The sequence below is a fragment of the Trichoderma asperellum genome, chromosome 5 (genome assembly GCF_020647865.1).
Source record: "Trichoderma asperellum chromosome 5, complete sequence".
In the NCBI taxonomy this organism is placed as follows: Eukaryota; Fungi; Ascomycota; class Sordariomycetes; order Hypocreales; family Hypocreaceae; genus Trichoderma; species Trichoderma asperellum.
The window spans coordinates 3191882-3212293 of NC_089419.1; the positions used below are offsets into that span (position 1 = coordinate 3191882).

The 20412-nt window shown below is 50.4% G+C and overlaps 4 protein-coding genes across 5 annotated transcripts; 1 reads left to right on the forward strand and 3 right to left on the reverse strand.

The window, feature by feature from the left end:
* Window positions 1-2130: 2130 nt before the first annotated feature.
* On the reverse strand, window positions 2131-2394 carry TrAFT101_009182 (uncharacterized protein; the record flags this gene model as incomplete). Its single annotated transcript, XM_066128561.1, has 1 exon — window positions 2131-2394. The coding sequence occupies one exon, from the start codon at window positions 2392-2394 to the stop codon at window positions 2131-2133; it is 264 nt and encodes an 87-aa protein (XP_065984681.1).
* TrAFT101_009183 (uncharacterized protein) lies at window positions 2391-8978 on the forward strand. The gene is made up of 2 exons (XM_024901317.2): window positions 2391-3304; window positions 3421-8978. The coding sequence occupies exon 2, from the start codon at window positions 3528-3530 to the stop codon at window positions 7962-7964; it is 4437 nt and encodes a 1478-aa protein (XP_024755651.1). The 5' UTR covers window positions 2391-3304; window positions 3421-3527; the 3' UTR covers window positions 7965-8978.
* Window positions 8979-9097: 119 nt separating this feature from the next.
* TrAFT101_009184 (uncharacterized protein) lies at window positions 9098-10701 on the reverse strand. 2 transcript variants are annotated; one of them, XM_066128563.1, is made up of 3 exons: window positions 10558-10701; window positions 10245-10480; window positions 9098-10192 (listed from the first exon to the last, which is right to left on the reverse strand). In XM_066128563.1, exons 1-3 carry the CDS (start codon window positions 10664-10666, stop codon window positions 9296-9298), a joined length of 1242 nt encoding a protein of 413 aa, XP_065984682.1. In that variant the 5' UTR covers window positions 10667-10701; the 3' UTR covers window positions 9098-9295. The 2 variants fall into 2 exon arrangements, with proteins under 2 accessions (XP_065984682.1, XP_065984683.1); XM_066128562.1 differs by having other exon boundaries at window positions 10245-10701.
* Window positions 10702-10892: 191 nt separating this feature from the next.
* Window positions 10893-14849, reverse strand: TrAFT101_009185 (uncharacterized protein). The gene is made up of 3 exons (XM_024910805.2): window positions 13297-14849; window positions 13053-13234; window positions 10893-12996 (listed from the first exon to the last, which is right to left on the reverse strand). Exons 1-3 carry the CDS (start codon window positions 14452-14454, stop codon window positions 11730-11732), a joined length of 2607 nt encoding a protein of 868 aa, XP_024755648.1. The 5' UTR covers window positions 14455-14849; the 3' UTR covers window positions 10893-11729.
* Window positions 14850-20412: the final 5563 nt, after the last annotated feature.

A 20412-nucleotide genomic window follows, 5' to 3' on the forward strand; every position in this document is an offset into this window, starting at 1 on the left:
CAGGTGCTGCCCGTATTCCGCGTAGGCCATCCAACTGAGCATAGTGTTATTGCCATGCTGGGGTATGTTGTTCGTTTCCTATGTAGGTGTAAGTTAGCAATATGGAACAAGGCGTTCTGGCTATCCGGTTATCCTAGCTAGCAGGGGATAGCATGGGGTCGGAAATAGTTTAAGAAATGTGATTGGGAGAAAATCTCAGAATAGAGGCCAATCAGAGTAGAGGGGCAGCCGCCATCTCATAATATAGACGAATGGCTGTTCCTGGTTTCTCCAAAAGTACTCCGTAGCGGGACTTGCGTTTAGGAATAGAAAGTGGGCAAGTGAGCCTCCAGAGCTGGCACTTTGCGAGCCCACTTGAAGCGATTGACCCCTGCCTATTTGGCTCCCGCGATGTGATAGTGGTGGTGCGACAATTTGCGGCTGGCTTCACCCGGTATTACCTGTAACGCGAGCACTGTCACCGTGTGATGAAGTCGGAAATGATGAGAGTGAGAAAAAAAAAATTGCTAGGCGCAGTGCTCTGTGACCATCGCCAGCCTAATTTCCCCTTCCGCCGAAGGCCTGGTCGAAAGCACAGAGTTGCCTGTGGCCACAATGCATGATGATCTACCAATGGCCCCTCAGCGGGTTACATGCAGATGAGAGATGCAGGAAAGGGCCATGCGCAAGCACCCTCCAAAGGTGAATAACGGCCGACATCTGTCCGTCTAGGTGTCCGCTTGGAGAGACCATTATTGAATACGGGCGTAGGATTCAGTGCTACACCGGGCACATGTTAATATCGAGCTGGTGGTGTCTTTGCTCGGGCAGCGGGGTGACTCTTGCCCGTGCCCAGCGATGTTTTGGAAGCGAGAGGACGCGAGAGAGAGAAATATGTATGCAAGGACATAGTATTAGCACAAAGTAGTATTTACTTGTCGGGACGGGGGCCCAACTGGCCACTGAGAGGCTTCAACGATATCCATCTGCGGCGATTGTTAGACATCGAAGTGGGCAAACGGCGCACTAGGGACCAAGGCAGCCAAGCGTGTCACAGGCCCTAAGCAGAGATTTGAGAACAAAGATGACAGAAAAAGACGGCGCGAGATGGAGGGAGATGGATCTATGCGGGGCAGATACTTGTAGGCAGATAGAGGCATACTTGGGGTACTGACATGTGGAAGTCGCTTGCGAGCAACGAGCAACAGCACAAAGGATGAGAGAAAAGGTGAAACTTGCGGAGTAATACCTCGGCGCATGTACCGTTATAGCACTATCTACACCTGCTAATCCTACCAGTATACCTTTTTTGAAGGTATCGACCAGTGGTACCTGAGGCAACACATACGAGGCCCCAACCTTAGTACCTACACACCCGTCTCTCACTTACCCTCGCCATCTCTCTCACCATCCATGTCTGCAAAATTTGACGCCCAGACGCCCACCGCTGATGGCTGCCCGGGATGAGAAAGGGTACAGGCTAGCGACGCAGATCGTGCGGAATGCTGAGACATGCAGACACCTCTTTCTCTGGATCGACCTGTCGGAGTCGACGTAAATGAGACATGCAGGCAAGATATGTCTGAGACATGCATATGGCCTCTTGACCCTCTAGCAAGTGATAGACCACAACACTCGGCTGTGGCTGATGCCTGTACCCAAACGGGCGTAAGCGGCCGGTAAAGGTCGGCGACTACGCCCATGGGCAGGAAGAGAAAGGAAGGGGATAGGACGTGGAGTGACAGAGAGAGTGACAGGGAGATAGAGAGAGAGAGAGAGAGAGAGAGAGAGAGAGAGAGAGAGAGAGAGAGAGAGAGAGAGAGAGAGAGACGGTCACTGCCCCGGCTGCCAACTCATCCTCAGCTCTCTTCTCCTTCATGGTGACGATGATGGTGACGATGGCATAAAATCAACCTTGGCCTTGATCGGCCAGACCAAGATGGAGAGAGTGCATGTGGCTGGTCTCTGCTGCTGAGCAATAGCGCTCGTGGTACTTCATGCGATGCAAGCCTCGACCAGACCAATTGCAACGCGAATTCGACGCCGCGCGCCAATGAGTCTTTCTTGCTGCACCGTGGCCCTGTCGGCCTAGTCTTCTCCATCAGGAACCACGGTAGCCTTTCATCTGCAACGGAGAGGCCTGCCAGACCCTCAGTTCCCCACCGCCTCGGGCGCTATCTTGAGGATTTTGGTGCTTGGACTGCCAGGAACAGACGCCGCTCGCCCATTTGCTGCCAGGCCTTGCATCCAATCGCCGCCTCGCTCTGCCCGACCGGCCTCTGGCGACATGCAATAGGACGATGCCCTCCCAGGCCGCGTTTTCATGCGCATGCGGCGCAGCTCCAGCAGAAGCGCAGTGCCACTGATCTCCCCAAAGCTTCTGGGGACCCTGGTCTGGACGACTTGCCAGTGCATGGTCATCGCACTGCCTCCGATCGGCCACAATTGACCGCCGTCCAAGCCCGCAGGATATCATTTTCTCTGCTCTGCACACGGTCAGTCAGAAATTGCCATCTTGCAGTGGGGAGGGCAGAATGGGCCATCAGTGACGCCCTAAGGCTTTCCAGGTACTCTCGTCGCGGCTGCAGCCGACCACTCACGATGCTCCATCCGGAGGCCTTCATGGCCTAAATAGGCATGCAGCCCACAAGATGCCAATGTTCGCGTTTACAAAGACTGCATCTTTCTTCATCCACTCCAAGCAGCCTCATCCACCAGCGTCCCCGCTCTCGTGGCCCTCTTACAACGACTTCTCGTTGGTGTATCGCTCGTGCAAGCTGGACCTCGTTTCGCCACTCCACACCTCTTTGCCACGCCCTGTATTCGCACAAGCAGCCAATCGATTCCCAGCTGGCGAAATCCTTTCCACGCCTAACGTCCCCCTGTTGATTGCTACAAGCCAAGTGCCCTCTGGCCTGCTATAGTCAATTTTACCTTCTCACAGGCGCTTTCAGCAGCACTAAGCTACTCCGTCCCTAGTCAGCTTATTCCCGTCTCGGGTTGCGTCTCCACTCCTCCGGTCCTCTCACTCAGTCTGCCGGTTTCTTTTATACTACCGGCACTCCATCGTTACATTGTTCCCTTTCCGTGCAGAATAATTTCTTTTCCCTTCATTTCGTTTGTTCTCGGGTTAGCTACTCACGCTCGCTTTATCAAAATCTTGGCAGAAGCTTCTTTTTCTGGCCTAAAGCTGTTCAATAAGAGACAGTGGCCATTTGGTGTACTCCATTGTATACAGACTGCTATTATTATCAACAGGAAGAGAAAAGAGAGACCAAAAATATACACAAGTAAGAGGCGTTGATCTGAGCTTGTGGCCGACAGGGTAAGTTCTTTTTCATTCTTGGTTGCGATGGGTCGAGTTTGATCTGGGTTGCTGCTACCAACCCATATTCTACTTTATACTTCACAGTTACGTTGCATCTGCTAATTTGTACGCAGAGCAAGCTTCAGCTTTAAGAAAATTATCTTTGGGCGAAATATGCATCTCTATATATCATAAAAGGCATGTTTGGAATACTACAAATATCCCACGAGGTTGGAACAGTATGGCATCCCCCAAGGCGGGATACGGACTACCGGCCAAGCCTACCGATGGCTTTCGAAGACGACCCGAAGACTCGAGAATGCTGAGCGGCATCCCAAAATCTACGTTCCGGGCGAGCGAAAGAGAAACAGACACATCGAGGATAGCAAAGCAGGATCAGTTGCAATCCCGTGGGACTAGCCGGGTCCCTCTCCCATCTACAGCACGCCGTCCCTCTGCTTCCCAAAAGCCTGTTTCAAAGCTTGCCTCGGACCGGCAATCAAAGTCATGGGGCTCAGCAACTAGCTCCTCTGGCCACTCTCGGTCCCATACGCAGACTGAATCAGGCTCGTCCTCTTCTAGCCGGTCATTCGATAGTGGCTCAAGGTTGGGACAAAATGTGCCGAGACGGAAAAATCCTTCACTATCACCCGATGCCGCCAGCTTGCTTGGTGATTCTCCCAACTTGGGCTCAGGTTCTCCCAAGCGCCGGTCACAGGTAATAATAGACCCGGCACTTGGAATTCAGCTTGATCCAGGTGTGATTATTAGCCCTAGCAGCGTCTACAACGAAGAGCCATCGAACGTCTCCAAGCCCGTTGGCCAATCTCCGGTGATATACCCTGAGCTAGATCGATATCGCCACCACGATCGAGCACAAAATGTCTTGAACAGGCAGATTGCGGACATACCTTATCGCCTGGCTACACATGATCTACCACCGCCAACACCTGGGAGCTTGCTCTTTTCTGCCAACAGCAGCCAGGTTAGTGCCATCAGCGGCAGTCCTTCGACAAGATTTTCTGCATCTCCCGGTCCAGGACCATATAGCCGAGACACTACTCCAACTTCAATATCTTCACAGTCTCCCGGTCTTTTTGTCCCTAGTCGAGGCTTCCCCCTGACTAAGACCCGGCAACACAGTCCTGCCTTTACTCGCCCGCCAGTGACTAGGCGAAGAACTGGGAGTATATCAAATGAAGTGGACTTAATAAGCGTTGACCCTCATGGTCTAGCTGCAGTTAGAGAATCATTGACTTCATCATCTTCGAGTTCTACAGTTAAAGGGAGTGTGGTTAATACAAAAAGAGAGAGGAAAGGCGGAAAGGTTCTAGGAGTACCTCCACAAAGCCCACCACCACGGAAATCTTCCCAGAGATTCCGCACGAGCCAAGACGATGAAGAGCTTTCTCCTAGGCAGCATCTCCAACAGAGAGCTCAACCCATAGAGATGTCACCCCCGGCAAAGTCCAGTCTCTCACCTCGCAGTTATCAGTCGCCATCACCACAAGCTATGCCGCCACGCCGACCGAGCCGGGATGGAACTGCTGATCTCAAGTCCCAGCTGTTCACCCCAATCCCAGTCATTCAAAGTACTTTAGCACTCCGCGCAGCCAATATGGAGAGGCGTGATAGTGAATCTTCAATGGCTCACCCATCTCAGCCTTCAGTTTCGCAGGCCAACAAGAGTGCCTCAACATCAAATCTTCTCACGTCTGAGCAACCCATCCCACCAAGTAGATTGGCGGGTCGGAGAAAGCTTAGCGTGTCTGGCATAGTCAAGCAGACTGATACATCAACCTCAACTGCCAAGGCTTCCGGTTCTCGATTTCCATTCTTTGGGCGCAAAAAATCTGCTTCTGAGAGCGCAGCAAATGACAGAGAAAAAAGGGATAAACAGAAAGTGCCCAGAAAAGGCCCAGCGGCTGGCACAGGTCACGAGGGTTACGGACGAATCGGCGCTGTTCGACGACGGAGTGGGATCATTCCGAATCATCAAGTATCGAATGAGAGCCTTGTTAGTGGTGACTCCTTCCTGGCCGACCGCATAAATCCTGTTATTATATCAGGAGGAGCTATCGTTGAAAATCGAAACGCCAGTGCCGAGCTCATCAGGTCAGAGAGCAACCTGAGTTTATCAACAAACGAACGCCCAAGCATCGATTCAGTAGCAGCTTCTACCATCTCTTCTGCTTCAAAAGATGTGCCAAGAACATCTTTCTGGCCTTCAGCCATCCCTCGTGGACCTCCTAATGCTCGGAGGCCATCTGATAACACCGATACCAGTAGCGTGACCATGGGATCTACTTTGGCATTCCGGCGATCAATTCAACGACTAAAGTCGTTTCCGGACAATCCTTTGCAACTGCCACAACCGATAAACACCAGCGGGGCAATTTCATCGCCAATGACTAGCTTTGATACCAGCATTATGTCTGATGAGTCTTCGCTATTTAATATTCAGCAACGACCATCTCATGAGTTGAGAAATGCCCAGCCAGCACCTAAAAAACTGCAGAAGAAGCCTCGATCTCCAAGAAAGTGGAATTTCTTCAGTAGATCAAACACTCAGCCCAAACCGAAGAAAGCAAGTGAGACAGTTGCAGTCACTGTTCAGCCTGTGGAGAAGAAACCTGTGGCCTTTTATACCATAATGGACTCGCCTGAACAAGAGCCTGTAGACCTACGGGAAATTCTACGGGAAGCTGACGCCTACTCACGCTCGCCTGCCGAGATAGGTACCCCTGAACTGCAGGCAGCTGAAGGGCAGTCTCCCATTCTATCGCAGTTGCAGCCTCCAGCAAACATCATACCGCAGCGTCCTTTGCCTAGCCAGGAACTTCAGGCCAGAATACCCGAACCCATCCTTCCACAAATTGAAGGAGATGTTCCAGTTGCTATGACGCTAAGCTCCGGAAGGCCCAGTCGACTACCGCAAGTAGGCAGAATTCCCCATGTGGTGAGCAACCGTCCAGAGGCGACCTCCCCTCGTAGCTTCTCACGACCGTTTGGGACAAATCAGCCGCTGGCTTTGCATATACCTCCAACGCGTGGTTTAGGCATGAACTCTAGGGTGCCTAATTTTTCCAAGCCATCCACACCCATCCCGGATGCAAGCGGTGAAGGCTCAACCACCGACGCAGGGACAGAATTTTCCTTCTTCAGCGAGCCTAGATCACATATATCTCCCGGTCCTCCAACCACACAAGAGTTCCTAGCATTTTCTCCTCGAAAGAATTCGGACTGTACCAGTTCGACTGAATCTTGTGTCTACAGCTATGTAGAGGCGACCGCTGTCATCCCAAAGCCTGATGATCCACCTGCAGAAGATGAGGTTTGGGATGAGTATAATGATCTTCTGGGGGAAGAAGCTGTGAAAGATCGACAATCAACCACATCTTCCAAGGGCGTTCCTTTTCATCTCGAAACATATCAAATGAAGCTCATGAAGGAAAAGTCTCTTGAGTCTCCAACGATCGTCACTGATAGCCGCAAACTGTCGACTCTCTCAGATGCCCCAACAGCTTCCACTTCCTTTAGTGCTGATATGACGGAGAGAATTCGGAAAGCCTTTCAGCCTCATCCCAGCCCTACCGTACCCTCGCCGGTGCCAGAGGATACAGAGCAATATCATGGTGGGCATTCAAGGAAGCCTAGTGCCGCTGAGACGACTCGACACAGCACTGTTTCTTCTCACAGGTCCAGGCAATCGAGTTCATCCAACTCTTCAGAAGAAGGAACACCTCTGGCTCAGGTGAATCTTCGTGTAGGATCTATGACCGTTAGTAAATGGCTTACTTTTGGCCAAGTTCTCTTCAGCGACATTCGCCATGGACTGGTGCGGGGCCAAGAGTCCCTAGAACGCCCCCAAGTTCTCGTGATCGATGGGCTCGGCAACGATGACTGGTCATTTTACGCTGCGGAAACATACTCAGCCGCCAGTTTCTTCAACTTATCCCCACGTGCTCCTTTACCTGCCGAAGTACAGAGCTCTCCATCTCGCTATCCCTTGAGCCCACCCAACCATCATCAAGTTCAGTATCTTTCCCATCTTGATGAGTTTCCATTTGATTCGCAGACTTTTAATTGCGTTGTTTATCGTTTCCCAGCCGCCGCCACGGAGGCGCATTATCAGAATGTACTTTCTGAAGCCCGTCGTGTGCTCAAGCCGGGTGGATATCTTGAACTATCTATTCTTGATGTCGACCTCAATAACATGGGTAATCGCGGGCGCCGGGCCATTCGTCAACTCAAGGAACGCATGAATGGAACATCGCCAGACACCAATCTAGCGTCTACTGCCGATCTAATTGTTCGTCTCCTGGGAAAGAGTGGCTTTTCAACTATCAAAGCTGCCCGTGTTGGTGTCCCGGTGGCAAGCTCAATCACCTCCTCTGACGATAACTCTCAAGGCAAAGGCTCAGCTGAGATCAAGAAAAAGAAACCCAAGGATCAGCCTAGCCTGGCAGAAATGATGCGAGATCATAGTTCAAATGCAGATGAGGGTATCACCAATATGGTGTCCCGAGTAGGGCGCTGGTGGTATTCTCGATGCTATGAGAACGCAACTAGTCATTCTTCTGGGAAGAGTATCTGGAACGACAAGGCTTTACTCAGAGAATGCGAGGAGCTGGGCACTAGTCTCAAGCTGATGGTTTGTTGTGCTCGTGCGCCTTGAGTGGATCAACAGTGTCTTTGCACATGACACCCTGTGTTTTATCACGATATACGCGTGTTCGTTTCTTTTTATTTTCTTTCTTCTCCTCTCTTTCCATAAGCATGTGGGAAAAAATTGGTATTGAAAAAAAACCAAAATTCCAAGATTGGAAAATAAGGCGCAAGCCTATCCTCAAGACTGGGTCTTCAACGAGCATGATGTTACATTCCTTTCTTTTCCTTTTCCTCCGGTTATTTTGGAAAAAAAAAACCTTTAGGAGCTGGAGTCTTTAATAACGCAAACTCGACTGTTTTTCATTTTGCACCCCTTGAGCGGAAGAGCCGCAGGCAGCATATATGCATGCAGTGGCTATGTAGCCTCTTTCTAGCGAGCATTTGACATTCTCAGCTTGATTTATACTATTGATTTTCTCTATTTGTTTTCGTTTCATCTGTTCTTATCTCGCCGCCGGTCGGAAGATTAGCTGCCGGACACACAAGACAGTTCTCTTTTCCTTTCTTCTTTCTTGTTTTCTTTATAAATGGGGCCAGAGGTTAAATATTAATGGAAAGTGCTTCGTTTAGAAGGACGTTGAAACAGATGTAATGGCAGGCCGGTGCATTCTGTGGATGGTTCTTCGAAATGGATATCAATACTTTAGACGTATTGAGAAGAAGAGCGCAAAGAGGAGAGCTATAAAGCAAAAGGAGGAAATGGCGAGGACTGTGTTTTTTTTTTTCTTTATTCATGAACGCGATTATGACGATTATGACGATATACCTGAAAATTCTTTATTCTTAACGCTGTATATAGAGATACCCGCCATCAATTTGGTAGATGTTTGAGAAGCGAGAATGAATTTTGGCTGGGCTTTTGTTTTATAAACTGCAAAATTACAAGCGAGAAGCATATTTGGCTGAGTTATTATCTTTTTGAGCATTATCATTCGCTGTTGGTGATATCGATATATGTGTTGTGTTTGGTAGTATAAGCAAGCGGTTTCGATTTTATACGCGTAGAGTAGGAAAAATAAATTAGAAAACATGACATCTGAGATTAAGCATCCATCTCTTACTCCACAACCATTCAGATAGGCTGAATGCCCTTGGCTAGTACGGAGGCGTAGTTGAGTATACTCATTGTTCTTTGGTGATCTTGTTTTCATATGCGGCTGTACAGGCCAGGTATATCCATGTGACGTGATTACATGTGTATTTGGTATATACGTATAATAGCGACATTATGTACAGAAAAAGAAGAAACTAGCCAACCGGTCGTCCATCTAAGACATACACTCTATAATCATATTCTCATGAGAGGACTAAAATTTCTCCAGCGAAGCGATGTCGGACTCACTCCTCAGTCTCTGCTTCTTCAGGGGATACTTGAGCTAGCTCTTCAGAAACAGGCCATCGGCGTAACACAGCCAAAAATCCACCGCCAGCAACTCGCTCCCCTACCCTTGGCCGCATTACCTGTACAGGTTTCTTGTTCCCATCTTCACCTTGCTGCGCCCTTGGCACAACCGTTTTCACATCCCAGTGTCTTCCGCCGGAGCTATCATGCACGCCACCTTCGGAGGCAGTGGTGGCGTATAGCTCAATTACTTTTTCCGTGCGCACTGGCTGCTTTGTCTCAGCTGACCAGGCTTGGAAATCAGCAATTTGGCTGATGGAGGGTTTGAAGAGGATGAGGAGACCGTTGGGATGCAATGCCTTGATCACGAGCTCGGCGTTTTCATGCGCTGACGGAAGATCGAGAATCGCGCGGGAAAGAAAAGGTCGACCTCCGGTCTGCTCAAGTCGACGGCTAAGGAACTCGTCTATGGAGCCGACGTGAAAGTCCACTGCAGGTAAGTACTGCGCACGCCGAAAGTTGCGTACCAGCTTATATGCAGCTCGGGCATGCTTCGTGTTGTGGTCGAGTGTATGCAGGATCGCGCGGCGGGAAGATGCATACGCATCAAACGCGGATTGGTCTTCGGGAGATACTTCTAGGCAGCCTCTTGAGGCGGTAAAGTCGTAATGAGGTTTGAATGGGGAAGAGATGAGGGTTCGTCGGAGAGGAGCTGGGAACGTCGGATTTGCGGCGTACAAGGCGCGAGCAATATGCAGAGTGAGGCTGCCCATGCCAGTGCCCGCTTCGAAGATTTCAAAGGGAGGATCTGAATCACCTTGGTCGTCTTCCCCAGGGCGAGATGGATTTAGATCGAGGAGGGAGACAATAGTGTTGGCATCGTTGGGATAGATCTGCAACCGTTCAGACATGTCAATTATCAATGCGACAGAAAGAGGGCCTTACCGGCGTGGCGAGGCGCTCGCTATTAATGATGTAGCTTGCAAGAGACGGCTCATGCAAGATTACAGAGTTGCCAGCGCTATCGCGAACCACATCGAGGATGCGACGGCCGATCAATTCTCTCGCCGGGACGGTGGCGCCATACGAGAGCTTCACACGAGATTCCGGGCGCAGGGGGGCCGTGAGGTGCCATTTTGCGTGTTTGACGCCATGCTGACGGAGGAAAAGGACGTCGTGCTCTGTAAAGGACGAGGGGGGTTTGTTTGCTGTCTGTTCTGCGCCTTTGGGCCGAGTTTGGTTCAAGAGCGTAGCGTACCTTGGATTGTGCGGCTTGAGGAAGAGTAGAAGCGGCAGAGGGTCTTGCTACGGCTGGCTATTAGTCGCTGAGGCCGCTTGGAGCATAATTGGCAGCAGAATAGCGACATGGTCGTGTTCGGGGAGAAAGCGACTTGCTCACTGGAAGACGTTGCGATGCTGTACTAGTTCGATGAGGTCACTGGGAACTATTTTTTTTCCTATTGCGCCGGTGATACTTCGGGGAGTCCGCTCGTCGTTTCCTTCCAAGGCTCAGGTACTTAAAGAAAGGGGAGTACATAGAGTAATAAATACCATAAAAGCAGCAAGAACCGGCCAAAAATGTACATGTACAATGTCATCATGTCTTTATTCATTACCAAAAGTTTTAATACTAACAGGCAAGTCGATAGAAAAGAAGGTGCAATGGGAAATCAGTGGGCTGCCGCTCCTTCCCAGAAGGACGGTCTGGTTCTACCATCTGCATGACAATTGCCTCCTCGTCCGTTCCTGCCATCCAAACTCCAGCCTGCCGTCGCCTTCCCAGATAATGCAGGAAATGCTCGATAAGGTATTTTTCTGCTCAAGTTCCATCAACTCCTCCTTCGCCCTTTTCTTTTGAAAAGCCCAGCCTGGCTTCGTTTCTGCGCCACCACAGCTCCAAACATCATGCTCGCCTCCCTTCGTGGTCTCCAGAAACACACACAAAAAGAGCAAAGCACTGCAAAAAAAAAAAAAAAAAAAAACAAAAAAAAAAACAAAGAAAAAGCAAAAGTCAAGAAACCCACACACACACTATTATACACGGATGGACATGCATCCAAGTTCAAGACCTCCAAAAATAAAACGCCGGCTCGAGGTGCAGTAACTGCATCAAACAAATTAAGGAAAGGGGCTCGTCAGCGTCAACTAGATGAGAAAGGAAACTTCACGAGGGTGAAAATATCAGCCGTCCAAAACTCCAGGCTCGATATGAGATGGAAATGAAATCGTCGCTATGCGCGCCATAACCCTCTTGATGCTGGGTATCAACCATCCGTTGAGACTCGACAACGAATCTCAACAATCTATGCTCGTCAAACGCGCATTGTAGATGTTCTTTCTTTCCTTCTTTCTTAACAAGAGAGTTGTCATAAGTAAACGAGTGACAAAGGTAATATGATACCTGCTATTTGTGCCATTTGGGACATTTCGCTAAATGAAGCCCCAGGACCTATTTGTTGTGCCCATCTGGAGAGCTGCCGCCCACGCATTTTGGGGTTCTTGGGCATGCTCCGTCGTGTGAAAGTCCTCTTCAAAATAAGGATGAATTTTCACTCCGACAAGCTCTTCCATAATGGTTACGAGTGGGTCGTATCGCCTCCGGCATCTCTTTGTCCACGGATCGACCTTGAGTGGACTGTGATAGCAGTAGCTATTCGGACGCGGGTCTCGCATGGGGAACATCGTGTTCATACTCCGTAATAGGTTCCAAAAATCATTTGCAGCCTGTTTCGCGGTATCGGAACTCGGAGATGCAGCATACAGCAACTGCAATATGGAATATCGGATAGCTAGTACCTCGACACTGGTTTCGCCATGCCGCTGCTCGAGTTGTTTTTGAAGTGCGCGAAGTTCGACGACCAGCTTTTCAATTCTCTCGGGATTCACCTGGTTATAAAACAACGCGAGATCGGACCATGTTCGAGCTACATACGGATGGCGGCGTCCGTAAATCGCTTCGAGTTCTTCGGCAATTGTAGAGATGCTAATCCACAACAGTTCGGAGAGTGTCTTTGCACCATGCTTCTGTTGCACTTCATATAAACAAGTGAAAATTTGCCGAAGAGGATGTGTGCGTTCAAAGTTTGTTGACGAATATGCCGCCAGGTATTTGCAGAGGGCCGTCATCATGCCAGGATCACCGTTAATCATACCCAAGATTAGCTCCATGATACCTTGCGGTGAAAGTTTCATCAAATCCACTTCGAGCTGTTTAAAGGCTCGCATCATATAGTCGCCTCCTTGGTCTGCATCGCGTGCTTCGAAATGAAAGTTGGCCTCGAGCAAGAGGTCGCTTGATCCAGCCCCCCAAACCATAATTGATGGCCAACTAATTTGGGTATCCGTCTCCATCTCAAATTGCCGGCAGTGTAAAAATGCTTTTCGCATGTTTCCAACGACAAGCTCTTGAGCGCGAAGGAGGTCAGGGGATCGAAGTGCCGGAGGTGGCGTTGGCGTTCTACATCGAATATGGGCTGGAAGATCGGCGGGCAGCTCGAAATCCACCAAATCATACTCAGTCACTCCCTTTCGTTTCAGATAAGTACCCAGGTTAACCACCCTGCCATTTCGAACAAATTCGGAAACTTTGCCCTCGGCATCTCGTTGAAATTTCATCGACAACAACCGCTTGACTTCTTCTTCCGTGTTATTCTTCACAAAACCCCATTGAGAAAACCTGGTCTTATACATCTTTGGTCTGGGAGGCGAGCCGGGTCAGCATTCAGAAACATCAAGAAGAAGGACCAGACTTACGTGGCTTGGAAACCATATTGTTCAGACATGATGCTCATGACTTCTTTCAATGGTTTTCTTTCCTCAAGATAAAGAGTTCGGATTGTGGACTTATATTGCTCCCACGCCTCTGCAGGAACCTGTTCCCGTGACGGCCTAGTACCTGCCTGGGCACGAAGAGAAATCGAATCCTTCCGCTGTGTCTAATTGTTTGGTTAGTGCCAACGGGGGTGAGAATTATTCTGGCTTATTATCTATGACTCACGGTAGAAGGGGTTGATGATGAAGAAGAAGAAGGGGGTTCTGAGGGTCGAGGCGGTTTTGGAGGAGGAGACATTGGTCCTGGAGCTGGAGCAGCGGCTGGTATCGGTCTCGGTGTTGGGGCCTGCGCAGGTGTTGGTTCTCGCGCCGAAGCTTGTGTTTGTGTGACGGTAGTAGGCTTCCGTGGAGGCAATCGCGGCCTTGGTGGTTTCGCTGGAGCCTTCCCTTTGGCTGCTTTGGCGGCGCTTGGGTTGAATTCCAAAATGAATTGATTGCCTGTATTCACGACAGGCTTTGGCGTCGTAGGTACCGGTGGTCTGAAATAGCCTGCAAAGTTGGTCGCGTTGGTGAGACCAGAGGGTTCCTGTTTGATCCCTATTGAGGGAGGAGGACGCCATATCTCGAATCCAGGGGTGCCAGGCACTGTGGGCGTAACTTGACTTGGTGTAGATACTATTGGGCTGGCCACCATAGGCGTCGATACCATCGGACTATTCACACGGGTAGTGTTCATGAATCCATCCATGCTACCAAATGGTGTTCCAGCACCAGGACTGTGCACTTGCTGGGTGTCATGAAAGCTGCCAAAGTGCATACTACCGGAGCGACCCATACTGGTGGCAATCGGGCTGGGAGTCGGCGGCGAATGAATACCAAGAGAGCCATATTGAGAATCACCTGAGCTGGCAACGGGACTCGAGATCCTATGCGACTGGGCTACGGAATTTAGACTTCCAAAGTGTGACGAAATTGAGGGACTGGTGCCAAGGTGGTGTGTTTGGTGATGCGCGTTAATGATGGGTCTCGGAGGCAGTGGAGGGACATATCCTTTGTTCTCGAAATGCGCGACCAAGCGGCCAACCCCTCCTCCTCCTCCTCCTTGAGTCGAATTCATACTGCCCATTTCGACATTCTCTGGCGGCGACATGGCAACTCCATCGCCGTTATGGTGGTGAAAGGTTGCGTCAATCTCGGGCGTCCAGTCCATCACAGATGCTGTGGAATAGGCTCGACCGGTTCTCTGCATGGGCTGAGGGCCCGGGGGCGGAGGCGATGACATATTGCTGAAGCCATACCGTTCCCAAGCCTGGCTGGCAACAAACCCAAACGGATCATCATCGAAGCCAGAAGCGCGAGGCTTGTCTGGCGGTTGATGGAACATGTCAACGTGCCCACGCCAAGCAGACGGAGCAGTTGGTGCTCAGTCCGCCGGCTATCTGTCTGTCAGTCACTGACGGACCTGGGCAAGTCAAAAGACTCGGCTGGAATAAATCAGTCTCCAGCGCGATGATTCATCACTCTGCTGGAGTGGCGAGCGAGATTGCTCAATCAAATCAAGGTCGTAAAAGGGAGGCGGGCAAAAGTGCCCATAGTCGCCGAGCGCAGATGGATAGTAAAGAGAAGAGAAACACAGCGGCAGAAAGGTCTACTAAACGAGCGCCGAGTCCAGTACAAAGACCAGCTAGGGGCAGATATCGGTATCGTTCCCCAGATATCGGCTGATGTGGGCGATGCCTTGATAGGGCAACAGTTTATTGTGTAGTTTTATTAGGACAAACAACAGAGCAAACCCGCGTGGGAGGAGGAGACTAGGCCAAGCCACGAAGCTCAGAGAGGGCGAGCAAAAGTTCCCTCGTCTAGGCTGCCGAGAATGGAAATCCCATTTGCCGTCGTTCAGTTTAGAAGGCCCCCGCTGAGATAAGAGGGAGAGATCCCCAATACACGCTGGGAAACAGGACGGAGCGGAGAGCGCTGCTACAGTATGCTAGTATGCTTCTACGATTACTAGCACCATTGGATTAAACAGCGACGGGAGAGCCTAGGCACGAGAGCAGGTGGAGAGGGGCTAGCAGCAAAGACAGGCAGGCCAAAGATTGGATTAGAGGGGATGTAACCTAATGCAGGCTGGTGGCTAACGACTATTGCAACAACGATGGCGAAGCAAATAACCAGGCCGGGGAAACAAGTAGGGCTGCCGGCCATTGAGCTGGAGTTGCCAGGGGGGTCGGGCGTGTGGGAATGCCACCATCGGCCAGAAACAGAAGGTGATATGGGCTCAAGCCACCACCCACCAGACAAAACCACCAATCATAGCGCTCTGATACCAACCCCTGGTGCCATACACACGAGGACACTGTACTGGGACCATCGATGATGGCATTCGACTGTTAACGAGGGCCTCAGTTGCACAGCTCGATGTGCCTGTTGGTAGGCAGTTCCAGAAGGATTCTGCGTCTTGTGGTGGCTCCGGAGTGCGAATATACAGTAGCAAGGTGGTTGCGAGATATGCAAGCCATTCAAGCGAGGGGAAAAAAAAGGCGCCACAAGTTGAACCACCACCACTACAATTCGCACCGGCATAACCGATTACCTCGGACGCCGTTACCAGTTCGAAAGGAGTGACCGAGCCAGCGGGCGGGAAGGCTTAGGGCTCACACCATTCCGTCCAAGTCGCTAAATAGAATGTTCTTTGCGCATGATAGTCGTCTTCGACCTGGTGTATCGCACTGCTAGCAGGATACAGAAGATGCATGGGGTGCTTGGGGTTGTTACTCCAGCCCCTAGTCTCAGCGCCGTACGCTAACCAATATAGCACCACTCCGCAAACCCATATTGAACACACTTGAACGAGAGTAAGTGTCTCGGAGACCGCCAAGGGGTTCCATACAGTATGCCTGGGGCTTTCTCTCAACGTTCAATACCAGCTATCAACTGACAGTAACTCCCGCGACGACTCTACGAAGAACGTTGCAAGTATGCACTCCATTAGCGCTGCTATAGCTGCTTTGCATTGGAAGGATCGTCCATACGGTGTCGTAAAATCCGTCGGGATGGCACTCTTCTGATCCATGCGCAATAGACGGTGGGCAGGCGCAGGAGCCGGGCCGACAGTCTCTTGTCCATGGCGACTTTTGCTGCTCTTTGATTTGAACAAAGGCTGATTGCAGCGAAAACACCAAGCTTGGGGAGACAGCATTGTGGGGCGCAACGCGATTCAGCGGCGTGGCACAGAGTACGGAGTACGGCGCAACATACTGCTGGCGCCTTCGGCCACCGCCGTGGGTCGAAACAGAAGCCTATCGAGGGTCTGGGGCTGACCCGCGCCGAGACGCGGTGTCAGCAGCTTCTGCGGAACTAGCAAGGATTGCTTGGTGTCAGTCGCAGCCCTGAACCCGCTCCCTTGGACACTGTGCTTGCTGCTGTGGGTGGCATGCCACGAGATCTCAAATCACTCGTCTATTGCGAAGTACTGCCGTCCGATTTATTGGTGTTGCAAAAGAAGCTTATCATAGATAAGCACGCTCAAAGTCCTGCATCGTCATAGAGACCACTGCAATGTCCCCCGATAGAGGCTAATGGCCAGAGCGGCTACGCCTTCAGTGGTCAACATTTGCCCCAAGTGGGCAGAGCCTTCATGACCAAGCAACCCAGGCCCGCTATCCACGAGAAGCAAGGCTTGCGGCAAAAAATGCGTGCTATTACGAAGTGCGTGCTACATTCTCTGCTGGCGTTATCTCTATTGGCGTCTATCTAGCGCAAGAGCCCCGGCGATTTACGCCATTCTCAAATTTTTTTTTTCTCTCTCGCGCCTGAAGGCTTGCAAACGAGCTTCTGAGAATAAGGAAATTCCAAATCAGCTAGGGCAGCATAACGCTAATATCAAGACGAAAAGAAAGTGCTTTTAATGCGCCGTATGGGATTGCGGCAGTCGCCGAGCCACATGTGAAGAGTACTTTGGAAATGGTATTCCAGCTACTTTCACATGACGGAGAAATACATGTACCTAGGTAACTGCGGCACACGGATCCCCTACCGTGCCAAGTGCTTAGTTTCGTTTACCCGCCTGGCCATCAAATGCTGCTTTCCGAGCCTCGTCTACTGGCGCGGCTGCTGATAAGAGCTCACTTGGATGTGATTAGCTAATTGAAGCGACAAAGGATTCATCACTCGCATATCATAGTCATGTCGTGTGTACCGAACGCCTCAGCTCGTGGGAATCTGCAGATTTTTCGATGCAGTGAGACGATGGGCCAGGGTACCCGAAGTACCATGGTACTACCGCAGAGAGCAGCGTGGCTGCTTTGGGGCAATACGATAACTACTACGGAGTACTAGTTAGCATACTTCGTACATACTAGTCGTAGCTGGTCTCGTGCATCCGTGGCTGATTCCCGAGCCTGGCATGACAACTGAGTTGCTACTAGTCTTGAGTACGAGTACTTAGTATTGCCGCCAACCAGACTCCCTAGGCCAGGGCCTTTCCAGGTCGAGACCAATGACGTTGGGTCGCAGACAAGCGAAGCAGTGGCTTGTCTTAGCAGTATGACGAATCGCATGGCCTTGAATGGATGCCAGGATGTTATCCCGATTTGACGGGGGGAGGCGCTCTTAAGTTCGGGAGGAAGCCGCTCGCATCATATTCCCCTGAAAACCGGCCTAGCTCCTAATAACAAGAACTTGGGAACCGTATCCTAAGTTCCAGCAAACGAAGTCTTTACAGAGACCCTAAAAAGACTATCGGGATGGAGATTGGTTGTCAAGATTTGGATCTAGCCGGGACACTGCCGAATTACGTGAAAGCTATTCGTGCCCCAAGGCCTACCAGTGATATTAATGCGGGGACTGACAAGCGGAGCTCAGAGTTGCCGCCGAAAGCTGGACAATGGAACCTTGCCGAAATGGCCTTGAGGCGATCCACCTGCTCGCTACATTTGCAAGAGGCGACCCAGCCGACGGCATGTCCATGCGCGCTGCAATTCCAGCTCCCTCTACCACGCCGGCCCATCAACCGATGTTGAAACAGATATCGGCTGTCGGAGACACTTGCAGCTGCTACAGGTAGTTGTGCTTTGCTCATGACTAAAAAAAGCACCCGAGGCACGCAGCGCGCAGCCTGTTTGAGGCGGAGGCTCAGCTTGTCGCGAAAAAATTTTCGGAGGCGGCTCGGGCTCTATCGGGTTTCTACTGTGTGGCTGCCCCGATTTTGTGCCCTCCTGCTGCTCTTCGCGCTCTGCCGACTGCGTGCTGCTTCCTCACGGCCAACTACAGAGTACAATGCCAATGGATTCACGGGATGAACTTGCATCGCGCGGCCGCATCGCATCCCCCGCAAACAAGATGACGGGGTTTTATTTCTATTAGTCGTGATTTTCCAAAAAGGTCCTCCAAAGTGGACATTTCCCCAGGAAATGCCATGCTCTCACACCACCAAACAGTGCATGTTGCTTCCCGACGATAGCCGCCGGTCCGCCGTGGCGGTTTCTGGGGATTCTGACCTCCTTTTCTGGGGTAAGGCTGGCCAGCCTCGCTGGAAATCGAACAAATCAAGCAAAAATAGACTGTTCCATCGTTTCTGCAGAATGCTTGAAGCCAAGACATGTCAGCATGGTTGTATTAGAGACTATTGGCTTACAAGATTGAATCCTACCCGTGAACCTAGCGTTGACATGTAGGGAAGCTCATTCTAGAATCCATACACACCATAGAATGAATCTGTGGAGAAAGTTTATTTGAGATCCAAATCCAACGGAGCAAACTGCGCCTTTTACGAGCATTTACCTCTCTCTCTCGCTCTCTCGCTCTCTCTCTGTGTGTGTGTGTGTCTCTCTCTCTCTCTGTCTCTGTCTCTGTCTCTCTCTCTCTCTCTCTCTCTCTCTCTCTCTCTCTTACGGCATCAGAAGATCCAAAAGAATGGGACAAAGTAGAGTTTCCCTCCGTCTGGACCGGTTCCTCGTCTAGCTTCTCCGCATATCGTTCACACTGTCAAGTAACTACCTCGTGTTTTCCTCTCCGAACTTAAGTCGTCCGAGCTCATCCAGGGGCAAATGATGACGGCTACTGTGTGCGGATGCCACGCCGCCGAATCTAAAGTGACATTCCTTGCTAATCCGTTATGAGAGCGGGCGTCATGTGTTACGCTGCGGTGACGAACCAGATTTCGTGGAAAGAGGTGAGCAATTTGAGCTACGGGAAAAACTTTTCTCCCATATCAAGGAACTTACTTTAGGAGTAGTGCTCTACAATAAAGTATTATTCGTCACGCCTCATCTCTCGAGAGCGTTCCTTTGTTAGTATGGTGGTGGTGCTGTTAACCAGCAGATGTTTTATTAATCAGCAGATGGTGTCTGTAGGCAAAGCCGTGAGCTTGGAGAAACAACTCTCTTACCCACGAAAGGGTCACATGCATCCGCGTAATGCCCTCGGTAGAGAATACTAGAAGGCTGGTCGTAGTTGCGCCTCGTGTTCTGTGTCTCAGATGGACAGACAAACTATTCAGCCCTGTGTCTCTGATCAGTACTCAGTTGCCTGCTCTATACCCACCTGTCAACTGCTTCTTGCCATATGAGTCGATATATTAAAGCGCGCTACTGTAGTCTTTCGGCAAGTATTGTTACACAAACATGGATTCCCGAAATCCTCCGAGGAAAGAGTGTATGCAATGTAACTCGTTTGTCCAGCCTATTCAGTCTAGAAGCTCAGGAGAATACAAAGGAGGCAAGCAGCGCGAGAGAAAGGAATATGTGTCATGCTAAAAACAAATGCCACGGCTTGAGCTGGTGAGGATCAAGGTGTGTATTTTTCATGTGATGTCCAATTTTATTTTATATTTCCCTTTTTGTTTCTTGCTAGCATTTAAAAAACTAAGCACGGACTCTTTGGCAGACCGTCGTTGCAGGTGGGAAACCAGGTGCATTAGTTTTAGTCCTTTAATGGGGTACTATCTCGTATACCCTGCCGGCACAGCCTCTTTTCTCTCTCTCTCTATTCTGTTTGTCATGGGACTCGAATCAAGTTTCAGGTTCAGCCTATGAATAGTCCTCCATATGCGCGTATCAGCAGTTTGTCCTGTAGGATGAGACAAATGAGGAATAGGAGAGACGGCTGAATTCCGCGTCTTGGGGTGTGATTTGAGTCATTATGCTTGTTTTGGGGTAGCAATTTGCCACGAGGGATGGATGGATGAGGTAGCATGATAGGAGAGACGGGATGGGGTTTGTGTTACGAGATGGAGAAAGTGGTCTTTTGGGGTGTTGGTTGTTGGAGGCAATTTTTTTTTATGTATAAATTGTGAAGGCGTTGTGTGGCTTCTGTATTAAATGTGTAGTGTATATGTGGAGTA

Bases quoted from the DNA above. Each gene is read 5' to 3' on its own strand.
- TrAFT101_009183 (XM_024901317.2), top strand. From the start codon at position 3,528: ATGGCATCCCCCAAGGCGGGATACGGACTACCGGCCAAGCCTACCGAT.
- TrAFT101_009184 (XM_066128563.1), bottom strand. From the start codon at position 10,666: ATGTCGCTATTCTGCTGCCAATTATGCTCCAAGCGGCCTCAGCGACTA. The intron at 10,481-10,557 runs GTACGCTACGCT...CGTCCTTTACAG, and splicing joins CTCAAGCCGCACAATCCAAG to AGCACGACGTCCTTTTCCTC. The intron at 10,193-10,244 runs GTAAGGCCCTCT...GAACGGTTGCAG, and splicing joins GCGAGCGCCTCGCCACGCCG to ATCTATCCCAACGATGCCAA.
- TrAFT101_009185 (XM_024910805.2), bottom strand. From the start codon at position 14,454: ATGTTCCATCAACCGCCAGACAAGCCTCGCGCTTCTGGCTTCGATGAT. The intron at 13,235-13,296 runs GTGAGTCATAGA...CCAAACAATTAG, and splicing joins CATCATCAACCCCTTCTACC to ACACAGCGGAAGGATTCGAT. The intron at 12,997-13,052 runs GTAAGTCTGGTC...CTCGCCTCCCAG, and splicing joins CAATATGGTTTCCAAGCCAC to ACCAAAGATGTATAAGACCA.